The sequence below is a fragment of the Nematolebias whitei genome, chromosome 15 (assembly GCF_014905685.2).
Source record: "Nematolebias whitei isolate Nwh7 chromosome 15, NemWhi1, whole genome shotgun sequence".
Classification (NCBI taxonomy): domain Eukaryota; kingdom Metazoa; phylum Chordata; class Actinopteri; order Cyprinodontiformes; family Rivulidae; genus Nematolebias; species Nematolebias whitei.
In genome coordinates, this window is record NC_056512.1 from 38,333,520 (window position 1) to 38,345,158 (window position 11,639).

The window sequence follows — 11,639 nt, forward strand, 5'->3', positions numbered from 1 at the left end:
GGGGGGGGGGGGGACACTGTTCAGTGATTTGTAGACATACATAAGTATTTTGAACTGGATTCGAAAGTGAACCGGTAACCAGTGCAGTGAGGCCAAAACTGGTGTAATGTGCTCTCTTTTGCCTGTACTGGTTAAAAATTGGGCTGCTGCATTCTGGACCAGTTGTAGTCGTGCAATGGAGGTCTGACTGATACCAAACAGGAGTGACTTGCAGTAATCAAGCCTAGATGTAATGAATGCATGTATTACTGTCTCCAGGTTATTTTTGGACAATATGGGCTTCAGTTTAGACAGCCGCCTCAGTTGGAAGAAGCATGATTTAACAATCATGTTTACATGATTGTTAATCTTCAGGGAAGGGTCCATTATCACTCCCAGATTAGTGACTCTTTGTTTTTCTGACAGGGTTAGCAGAAAGGTTGATGCAGTGGTTTGTGATCATGTCGTTGGGAGGGAACAACATGACTTCAGACTTCTTTTCATTGAAACTCAAGAAATTTAAAGCCATCCAGTCCCTGATGTCAGCCAGGCAGTCGAGCAGCGGTTGAATAGAGGATGTACCATTGTGTCTTAGGGGGAAGTAAATTTGACAGTCATCGGCATAGAAGTGGAAGGGCATGTTGTGTTTCTGGAAAATAGCACCAAGTGGCAGCAGGTATAAAAAGAATAGGAGGGGACCCAGGATGGACCCCTGTGGAACCCCCCATTTAAGCTCTGCCTCTGCGGAACTAAAATCCTTGATGGAGACACAAAAGGATCTGTCAGCGAGGTAAGATCTGAACCAATTGAGGGCTGATCCTGTGACACCCACCCACTGCTCCAACCTAGCAATGAGGATCTCATGGTCGATGATGTCAAAGGCGGCTGTGAGGTCCAACAGGAGAAGCAGCACAGAATCACCGGTATCTGTGAATCTGAAGATGTCGTTTAAGACCTTCAGCAGGGCAGTTTCAGTGCTGTGGAGAGGTTTAAAGCCAGATTGGAAAAGCTCTAAGATGGCGTGATCCTCCAGGAAGCACTTCAACTGGGACTTGACTATTTTCTCCAGTACTTTAGAAACAAATGGGAGTTTGGAGACAGGCCGGTAGTTGGAAACAACTGAGGGGTCAAGGTTTGGTTTTTTCAGGAGAGGCTGGACGGCAGCATGTTTAAAGGATTTTGGCACCATGCCAGTGGATAAACTACTGTTTACTATGGCAAGAATGGGCGGACCTAGAGTAGGAAAAACCTCCTTTAGTAGTCGAGGGGGGACCACATCAAAGGTGGAGCCAGAAGGTTTCAAGCTGCACATGACTTGCTCTCGAGAAGATAGAGTGATGGGTTCAAAATGGTCAAAAGGAGCTACAGATTGAGGTGGGATGGATGGGTCTTGAGTTGGAGGGGAAATGAGAGTTCCTCTCAGAGAACAACTTCCTGGTTTCAGAAAAGTCTTCAGGCGTTTCCTGGCCTTTGAGATGACTAATCTCCGTGACCCTCTGAAAACAGTCCGAGACTCTAATCAGTCCTCAGGTTCCATATTTTATCATCTCTGACATTTTCTCACAGTAAACCATCACAGCTGTATGCTCAGGGACCAGAATCTCTGGTTTGATCCACTGAATTTTCTTTCAAAGAGTTGTGATGGAGGAGCATCACCTCTGTATAGGGGCACCACAGGGTCCAGTGCTGGGACTCCTTCTCTTTACATTAAACATCACCTTTCTAGGCCAGGTCACCCAATCACACGGCTTCAGTTCTATGCAGATGATACCCACCTTTGCTGTCATTCCTTCCTGAGGACCTTCTGGTCTCATCTTTCTGAGACACCTTTGATCTTTTGAATCAGAATCAGAATAAGCTTTGTTATCATTGTACCGAGATACAATGAGAAAATGTCCATACAGTTGTCCGAAAGATGGGTGGAGTACACGTAGTTGCTGCTCTTTAAGAGCACAGCCTCGTATTCTTTTTAGAATATTTTTAGATAGAAAAGGGGAAAAGGCCATGAGGATGGATAGTGGTATTACAAAAAGATCTCTTCACATCTTGTCCTGTCAGGACACGATTTAAAACTTCAAAAAACTCTACCAGCAAGCACATTTATAAACACATTACATATGCATTGACATCAAGACGGTGAGATTTGTCCATGCACTTTCAGATAAGCCACTTTAACACCACACTCTGCAGAATCTGAGTCCTCCTGCTCCAGAAGATGTTTCCAACCTGCGAATCATGACACTTTATTTCTTCTTTCAGGAACAGGAGCAACCAAGTGACGATGATGACGAGACCGGCTCAGACAGAGAGGACAAAGACAGGAAAAGGACATGTGAGTCTTCTGGACTCAGTCTGATGTTCTTGACAGGTTCTGCTGGATTCCCTCAGCTGCTCTGTCTGACTCACACTCCTGAAGAACCAAGAGACAAACAGCTATCTATAACTGAACTTTTAGTTTTTTCAAGAAACTGTTCTGATGTGTTCCTGTAACTTCAAATTAAAAGCCTCTGAGTGGAATAACATCTGAATCAGTTTTTACAGGATGGTTGATGTTTTCTGACCTCTTTCACTGATTCTGTGTTCAGTTCTTCTCATCGAGTTCAATTTAATCTTTTCTTCTTCTTGTGGGTTTTTTTTTTTAGCCCCCAGAGGTTCTTCAGGAGCCGACTTGGAGCAGAGCCGGATCCGGCGCAGATTGCGCCGTTTTCTCCAGAGAAGGCCGACGCTGCAGAGCGTCAAAGAGAGGGGATACATCAGAGGTATGAAACGGAAGCAGAGCACCTCCTGATTTCTGTGTCCAGCTCTGAAAGCAACTCAGATCTGCCAGAGGGTCCTGCGCTGAATGAAGCTAACGTTTGTAGACTTATCTGACTCCAGCTGTTTGTCTCCTTCAGACAACGTCTTCGGCTGCCACCTGGACACCCTCTGCCACAGAGAAAACACCACCATCCCTAAATTTGTGGAGAAATGTGTCCGAACGGTGGAGAGGAGAGGTGAGGAGTCCTGAAATCACCCATCGATCACTCCGTGTGTTTTCTTTCTCGTTACATGTTCAGTTTATTGATGAAGGTTTAAATGATTTATTGAAGCAGTTAGAGATGGATCACATTTTATACACAGATGTTTACTTAACAATAAAATAGTTTAGATTTTATTACCCAAATCAATGAACAGTATATAATTCCCATCTGATGTCACACCTCCTACAAGAACCAGATCCTGGATCCAAGCAACTGAAATTAGCTTCCTCCATAGGGGGGTGGGGCTCATCCTTAGAGAGTGGAGGAGGAGCTCCATTTTCTGAGGGGACCTCAGAGTAGAGCTGCTGCTCCTCTGCATCAAAAGGAGTCAGTTGAGGAGGTTCATCTGATCAGGACGCCTCCCTGTGGAGGTTTTCTGAGCACCTCCCACTGGTAGGAGGCCCCAGGGAAGACCCAGAACTCTCTGGAGGGATTGTGGATCTTCATTGGTCTGGGAAGATCTCGGGATCCCCCAGGAGGAGCTGAAGAGAGTCTCTGAAGAGAGGGAGGTCTGGGTTTCTCTCGTGGACCTTCTGCCTCCACAGCCTGATCACAGATAAGAGGTAGAAGACGAGTCTTGCTGGGCTGGGAAGCTGCACTTGACCTTAAAGAGAACGGGTCGTCTCAGTCCGTACGTCCGTAAACGTTCTCGTCTCACCCATAACTTCTGATGGACTGGAGAATTTAATGAGGCTTCTTACACGTATGCATCATCACATCAAACACCTTTCATGACCCCAGCTTCAAGGTCACAAATCAAGGTCAACTGTGATAAAAACGTCAAACATGAAGTTGGTCTGCAGCCGACTCAGGTCCGATGTTTTAAAACCAGAATGACTTGGACGTCGGGCGTGTGCTGATGTCCGCATGTTTTGGGTTTTCAGGTCTGGGAGTTGACGGGATCTACAGGGTGAGCGGGAACCTGGCTGTGATCCAGAAACTACGACACAAAGCCGACCACGGTAAAACCTGCTGCTCTCTGAGTTTAACCTGCCGGATCTTAAACTTACAGACAGGAACTGAAGGGTTCAGAACCTGACCCGGTAGAATTTATACTGACATAGTGACCAGGTGTGAGGTACCTGATCCGGGCAGGAAGGCCGGGTTCAGATCGGGAGACATTTCCAGACAGAGGCAGCTGGTTCTAAGAAACTGAAGGTGTTTCCTTCTTCTTCTGTGGTTCTGCAGAGGAACATCTGGACCTGGAGGACGGGCAGTGGGAGGAGATCCACGTCATCACTGGAGCGCTGAAACTTTTCTTCAGAGAACTTCCAGAACCGCTGTTTCCCTTCAGCAGCTTCGAGAAGTTCATCGCTGCCATCCGTCAGTAGACACACACACACACACACACACACACACACACACAGAGCCTGTAGTTTACAGCAGCAGCTTTGTTTGTGTCGGCAGAAATCCCAGATTACAGCCTGAGAGTTTCCTACGTGAAGGATTTGGTCCGATCTCTGCCTCTGCCAAACTACGACACCATGGAGCTCCTCTTCAAACATCTGCGCAGGTGAGTCGAACCCACCCCCCCCCCCCCACACACACACACACCTGGACTGAACAGCAGCCTGACAACTGGTTACTTCTGAACAATCCCCTGTAGTTCAGTCTGCTGGAGTTTAAATCATGTGTTAAACCCTCTGTTGGTCACATGTTCATTATGTTCAGGTTCACGCTCAATAATCCAGGTAGATAATCTGACCAGGTGGAGTCAGGTCCTCTGGACGGATTCTTCTTGTTGAAACGTTTCATCTTTTATCCAAAGGACTTCTTCAGTCTGAGGAGCTGCAACAAACTCAGTCTTATAAATAGCACCTTCTCATAGTGGATCAACCAGTTTGTTGTTGACATCCAGAACTAGCTGTTCACATGATCAAAGAGGACCATCAGCCTAATGACCGATCGTTAGTGCCCTGATGGCTGCTTGCTATTTACAGAGGGCTGAGTGATACTAACAATAACAGCATTGTAACAGGGGGACAGTTGAATACGGAGGCTCCGCCCCTGTTTAATTATTATTTTTTTTCATTTAGCCTTTATTTATCCAGGTAGTCTCATTGAGCCACGAGAACTCATTTTCAAAAGAGACCTGTTTAGGGAGCAGATGGGGGTTAAGGGCCTTGCTCGTGGGCCCAGAGTAGGGCGAATGAGGGTGGGGGCAGGTGTGGGTGCTTCACCTACCCCAACCACATTTTTGATGTTGTCAGTACCGGGGCTTGAACCGGCGATCTTCCGATCACAGGCCGACCTTCTCTAACCTCTGCGCCACCACTTTAATGATGGTTCTCTTCACAAAAACCATCGTTCCTCTCTATCCAGGATGTGAACATCTTCATCCCTGAACGAGTGGCCTCTGGCCTGGAGATGAGTGTAGACCGCAGAATCCTGGCCTGATGATGTTGATCTTCTGTGCTGGTCCATCCTTTTGGCCAGTGGCTGTTTAGTTTCCCCGATGTAAGACTGATCACCTTCCTGACACTGAACAACATACGCAACATTACTCTGTTTGTGCCGGGGGACTGGATCTTTGGGATGAACCAGTCTTTAATGTATTTTGGGGTTTAAAAGCCACTGGGACGTTGTGTTTAGAAAATAAATGTCTCAGTTTCTCTGAAACTCCTGCAACATATGTTTCTAAACATAACGTCCCAGTCCCCCGGCACAGAGTAGTATTGTGTATGCTGTTCAGTGTCAGGAGGGTGATCAGTTTGTTGTAACTCCTCAGACTGAAGAAGTCTTTTGGATAAAAGATTAAATGTTTCAAGAAGAAAAATTTGTCCAGAGGACCTGACTCCACCTGGTTAGATTATCTACCTGGATTATTGAGCATCAGGATCTGTTGTGTAGTGAAGAATAAATGTTGTGTAGTTCAGATCTGGTGTTGTTATTTTTGTGTAGTTTAAATCCTGACTTGTGGTTAAGTTCCAGTTAAACAAACTACGACCGACCCAGTGACAGCAGAACCCAAGTCGGACTCAGAACCAAGCCCAAGTGTCTGGGAAACCCACCGATTGTGTTTTGTGTCCTCAGGGTGATCGAGCACAAAGAGTCCAACAGGATGTCTGTTCAGAGCGTCGCCATCGTGTTCGGACCCACGCTGCTCCGCCCGCAGACCGAGTCCGCCCACATGACGGTCCACTTGGTGTTCCAGAGCCAGATCGTGGAGCTCATGCTCAATGAGTTCAACTCCATCTTCTCTGAGAGGTAGAAAGAACCTTCAGAACCCTCTCAGAACCCCAGGGAGGCCTTTAGAACTCCTCCAATCATCTGTGGCTTTAACGACCCAGACCCAAACCCCGGTTCTGAAACCGCTGAACAAGGTTTTGTTTTGGACTGGAGTTCATGGCACCTGAAAAACCACAAACATCTCCGATTTAGGCCCTCCAGAACCTCCTGGACCTGGATTGGGTTTTATTTTTTATTGTGGACTTTAAAGCTCTTAAAGAGGTCCGGCTCCAGAACCCGCAGGCTGTTCTGGACCCGACTCCAGAACAGATCCATTACGAGCCCGGATAAAACCGAGCAGAACTGGAGCTGCTTCTCTTGGAGGTTTAAGACCTCCAACATCTCTGGACAAGAGAGCATCATCCAAGCTCCAGATTCTTCAACATGACCAGAACCAGAGCTCGGTTCCAGTCCAAATCCCACAGAACTTCAGTTATTTAGTTCCTGAAAAGGTCCAAGCAGGAGGAGTCCAGACAGGTTCCAGGTACCTATAGGACCCGGACCTCCTGATGTTATGGACCTTAAAGTTTCTGAGTTCTGAACAAAAGTCGGTCCGCTAACGGACCTAGAACCCAAACGGTTCTTCTTTTTTTTTAAGTAGTTTTAAAAGAACAAAGAACCTGATGACAGAACCATTGTCCCCACCTTTAGAACGCTCAGGTTCTTTCTGACAGTACTGAAGGTTCTGGTCAAACCGCCCCAAGTCAGAACCTCCAGCTGGTACCTCTTATGTTCAGCTGCTGAAGATCTTAAGGTTCCACGGTGTGTGGATCCTCGTACAGTTTTTATCTGAAACAGAACCTCTGCTCAGTTCTGACCCAGGACCGGTTCTGAAAGCTCCACACTGACTGCTTGAAAAGCATCAAACCTTCTGGGTCGGATTACTTTTTATCTGTTTGTGGAACTAAAACCCAGAGTCCCTTCCTGTGATCGGACCTCTTTGAACACTTGATGTCTGTCTTTCAGAACCAGTACCAGGCTTCAAACAGCTGGTGTGAATGGAGCCGTGTAGAACTGGATCGGAGGCCCAAACTCCCTCAGCACCAACAAGGATCATGAACTGGACCAAAGGACCACAGTGACCCGCCTTCTGGGTTCTGCAGAAACCTCTAAACCTCCAGAAACTGTTTTAGATTCAGCCTGGATCCTCTTTTTTTACCCGGACTTTTTATTTACTAATTTATTTTAAAATTAGAAATATTTTATAATTTAATATTTAATTTAGCACCTAAACCTCCAGGTAGCAGGTTCTGTGTCCAAAACAGCCTATCCTGATATTAACTCTGAGTTGAACAAGTTAAATCAGTTTTAATGGGTTAACTTTCATCTTAATGGGTTAACTCTGAGTTCTGAGTTTTAACGGGTTAACTCCGAGTTTAAAAAAAATTAACTGAGTTTTAAAAGTTAACTTAGTTTTAATGGGTTAACTGAGTTTTCAGTTTCAGAAGGTTATCAGCGCATGCTGCGTTCAAATACACTGGGAAAGCACAGTTTTGAGCAAATTGCTTGATGCCAAGTCAATGTTGGAATTTAAAACTGAAAAGACTTTTTAACGTTCATCAGTCGAGTTGTTTATTTAGTTTCAATCCGAGGAGTCAGATGTCTCACAGAAAACAGAGTATTGTTAGAATATGAGGAGCTCTTCATCAGGATGCTGATGATGAGGAGCAAGAACTTTCCAGAGGACCGTTCTCGACTCCTCCGGTCTTTCTTTGGATTCTGGATCTTCAACAGAATAAAAAAGACGGACTTGAAACTAAAACGGGATTAGATGTTTAAATCTGGAGCACGTTCAGTGGGCCGTTTGCCCAGAGGACCTCAGAACCTCAATGAGAACAAATCTGTCCCCAGAACCGTGTTCTAGAGTTTTTATGTGGACTAGAACCATCAGTTCTGGATCAGCTGTAAAATGCTGCATGTTGTTAAAGTGTTCGTTTTATTTGTATTAGAGAAGCTGAACAAACGTAAAGTTTCTGTACATAAGAGGGTATTTTACTGAATTTTATTATAATAAATCTGATCTGACAGATTTTAGCTCGTCTCGCTTTTTATTGAAGCATCTTTGAAAAAAGATTCGACTTCCTGCTCATGTTGACCTAATCTGTTATTTCCCTGTTCTACTAAAAGTTGTCTGTGACACGTCAAAACACACAAGTACTTCAAAATTGGTGTAAAGTCAGCACACTTCAATGAAGGATGTCACCATAATTTTACCTGTGCAATGCATTCTGGCTGATGATGTCCATAGTTTGTTAGCTCTGGAGCTAATGCCAAAGCTAACAGGCTAAAGGGCGCCCTCTGCCTGAACCTGTGCCGTCAGGCCTCCACCGGCGGGGTGGCACCGGGCAGCTGTCAGGTGTGCTCTCCCGGTGCGTGGTTGTGTATTGTTTTGTGGTCCGGGTGGAACGAAGCGTCACTTTTAGGTTCCAGAGTCCCAAACTGGGACAAGTGGCAAATGATGGCTGGATGTTTGTGCAAAGAGGAATCTGTCGGATGTGTAACTATTCTAATCTACCTGCTCTGATCCGATGTTTGTGGTGAACAGCTTGTGACAGAGAGCGGAGCTCCCTGCAGCAGCGTCTCTCTCATCCTCTTCATCGTTCAGTCTTCCTCATTTTCAGCTGCAGGTCGACTCATGTCTGCATTCTCCTCTCGGTCACTGTGCTCCGGTTCAGATGAATAACTCAGACATCGTTCAAAATTAACGTTCACGTAGAGACCTACACACGGGTTAACTACACACTCATCCCCCCCACCCGTCGCTGCTGCAGCTCGCCCCGCTGCGAGTCTCACTCGCTCTTCTTCTGTCTCCTCTCGTTACTTAAGTGCACCTCGGTCTGGTAAGGTAACGGGGACGGGGTGTGCGTTTATTTTCATGTGGCTTGACTCAACATTAGCCGTTGGCTTGAAGAAACAGATGCTAACATGAGAGCCTGTCTCCATGAGGAGGAAATGGTTAGAATCCCTCAGGACCAAGTCAGAGAGTGGTTCAGTCACTGAGTGATTCATGTAGTTTATTTGCAGTGAACGAATCACAAGTCAACGTTCGCTCAGACGTCAACAGTCCCTCCGCGCCCGCACGCCGCTGAGTCGTTCAGATTCACGTCACGAGCCACAGAACGAGGAAGTTCCACTCCCGACCGGCGCTGCGCTCAACTGAACTGAGAAAAGAACGAATCGGTTAATAAGTGATTCAGTTCATTCACTCAAAAGATTTGTTCATTTGAACGAATCATCTGTGAACGGCACAACACTAGTGCATCAAAAAGAGCTGAAGCGACATTTTTCACCTTTCTGATTATTAGAAAACATCTGGAGCTGTTTGTTCACGTCGACAGTTGTTTTTTTATTTGCATGTTTGTTTACAAATAAACCCACAGATCAGGATAAACATTACAACAAAGGTTCTGAAATAAACTATATGAAAAACTGTTGGATGACACCACAGAGAGGTAAAAGGTCGTGGGATGAAGTGGTTGTCGTTGCCCGGGGTGACGGCCCCTGTCAGGCGTTGCCCGGGGCGACGGGGTTCCAGGGTTGTTTCCGTGGAGCTCCATCTTTGTCCTTCCTGTCCAGGGGCTTCAGGTGGGACGACAGGACCAGCCCTCTGGGGGACAGAAACACAGCCTTGAAACCCCTGGAAACATTTCAAGGAAGCCTATGAAAGCTTTTACAGAATGTCAAAATCATCCTGGAATTTAAAAATATGAGAAGGCTGCTGGGGATACTCCAAGGACTCTATGCAAGGACTAAAGGATGTAAACGCCATAATATTCCAGGAAGTCCCTGTTGCACTCTGGAAAACCTTGAGAGGTTTCCTTGAAAACCCTGGAACATCCTTAAAGATCTGTTGAAACTAAATGTTCCCCAAATTTTCAAACGTTAGAAAAAAACTGATTCACAATCGCCTGGAAAATCCTGGAATCATTCTGGAAACAGAATCCTGGACAATTCTTTGAACTCATAAATGAATCAGACCGTTTGTCCAGAACCCAGATCTTTTTCCCGGGACCAGAATCTGTTCTCTGGGTCCTGGATCATCTCACTGGGACCAGGCCTGTTTTTCTAGACTTTGCTTTGCTCTGTGGGACTTGGATCTCCTTTCAGAGGCCCTAACCTCTCCAGGACCCTAACCTACTGTCCAGGACCCTGACCTACTCTCAGAAACCCTGATCTCCTCTCCAGAACTGAGATCTGCTCTCCAGGACCGAGACCTGCTCTCCAGGACCCACCTGAACTGCTCGTAGCTGACTCTCTGGCTGACGGCTCTCAGTTTGGCGTCGTTCTCTCGTTGGTATCGATGCTCAGACGCGACCGCCGCCTGCAGCTCTTTCTCCAACGCAGAGAAGTCAATGACATCACGCTGTGACATCACTACCACCACCACCTGATGATCTCACACCGTCAGACAGTTTAATGATTAATGTACGTGTCAGTCATTGATCACAGAGTCAAACAAAATGAATTTAAAAAATGATGTATTTATTTTAAGGCTCGGGTTAGTTTAGATTTGGACTTTATTGTGAATTTTTGAAGTGGATTTGCTCCAGTGTAGTCCAGATGTTTTTTTTAATAAATAATGGTTGTATAAAGGTGTATAAATAAATTTTGAATGAATGAATTAATTAACAAATATATGTATAGAATTATATTTTAATTTCTTTAAAATTTCTCAAACTATTTTATTTTAGACTGTAGTTTAAAGATTCGTGTTTTGGTATAAAAATCCAGTCTTAGTTTGAACAGGACCTGAGCACAGACGGTCCACACACCTAAAGTTCTGAGGAAATACAACCTTCCGAACTGGACGCTAACTTTGGAACCTCTGCTAACCCTTCTTGACAGGTGAACCGGTCTTTTAAAGACCTGGATCGGGTCTCGACTCACCTGAGGCTGAAATCCTCCTCGTACTGCGGGATGTTCAGATGGCACTGCTCGGAATAAACAAACCGTTTCCATGACGACGATCGTTTCCTCTGTTGCCCCCTGGCGGCCGGAAGAGGAACTGCAGCTTCAATTCCGTTAAAAAAAACCAACTTGATATTTTAAGAGAGAACGCTGAAAGATCTTAGCATGTTGTTCATTTTGCATGAAATCACGTTTTTATTATTAAAACAGACCCGATAAAAGATTAAAAAAAGCTTCTGTTGTTTCAGGGTTTTTAACAAAAACACTTTCTCTACCAGAACAGCTGGATAAATACAGTAAAACTATTTAACACTGAAGTCTACAAAATATTTCTCAGGATTTTACAGTGTTTCTCTTTTTATAATATACATGTTTGACATCTAACAACTTCATACTTTGTTTTTTTAGCTGTTTATGTATCAAAATGTTTAGCTCTTTGAGTTATTTTAGCTGTTTATGTATCAAAATGTTTAGCTCTGTGACTGATGCTGTGACTTTTGTTTT

At 45.2% G+C, this 11,639-nt stretch overlaps 2 protein-coding genes across 2 annotated transcripts in view; one reads left to right on the plus strand and one right to left on the minus strand.

Annotated features, from left to right (window-relative positions):
• Window positions 1–7,386, plus strand: part of arhgap27l (Rho GTPase activating protein 27, like) — a 35,016-nt gene extending 27,630 nt beyond the window's left edge. The window contains exons 16-23 of the mRNA XM_037689192.1: window positions 2,239–2,311; window positions 2,622–2,738; window positions 2,874–2,972; window positions 3,884–3,961; window positions 4,188–4,322; window positions 4,407–4,512; window positions 6,033–6,206; window positions 7,194–7,386. Of these exons, the coding sequence (XP_037545120.1) occupies window positions 2,239–2,311; window positions 2,622–2,738; window positions 2,874–2,972; window positions 3,884–3,961; window positions 4,188–4,322; window positions 4,407–4,512; window positions 6,033–6,206; window positions 7,194–7,239 (828 nt within the window). The 3' untranslated portion in view covers window positions 7,240–7,386. The remainder of the gene's footprint in view (window positions 1–2,238; window positions 2,312–2,621; window positions 2,739–2,873; window positions 2,973–3,883; window positions 3,962–4,187; window positions 4,323–4,406; window positions 4,513–6,032; window positions 6,207–7,193) is intronic.
• A 2,345-nt stretch (window positions 7,387–9,731) lies between these two features.
• On the minus strand, window positions 9,732–11,133 carry ccdc103 (coiled-coil domain containing 103). The gene is made up of 3 exons (XM_037688584.1): window positions 11,115–11,133; window positions 10,460–10,614; window positions 9,732–9,834 (listed from the first exon to the last, which is right to left on the minus strand). The coding sequence occupies exons 2-3, from the start codon at window positions 10,597–10,599 to the stop codon at window positions 9,732–9,734; spliced, it is 243 nt and encodes an 80-aa protein (XP_037544512.1). The 5' UTR covers window positions 10,600–10,614; window positions 11,115–11,133.
• Window positions 11,134–11,639: the final 506 nt, after the last annotated feature.

Bases quoted from the DNA above. Each gene is read 5' to 3' on its own strand.
- ccdc103 (XM_037688584.1), bottom strand. From the start codon at position 10,599: ATGTCACAGCGTGATGTCATTGACTTCTCTGCGTTGGAGAAAGAGCTG. The intron at 9,835-10,459 runs GTGGGTCCTGGA...TCTGTCCCCCAG, and splicing joins GTCAGCTACGAGCAGTTCAG to AGGGCTGGTCCTGTCGTCCC.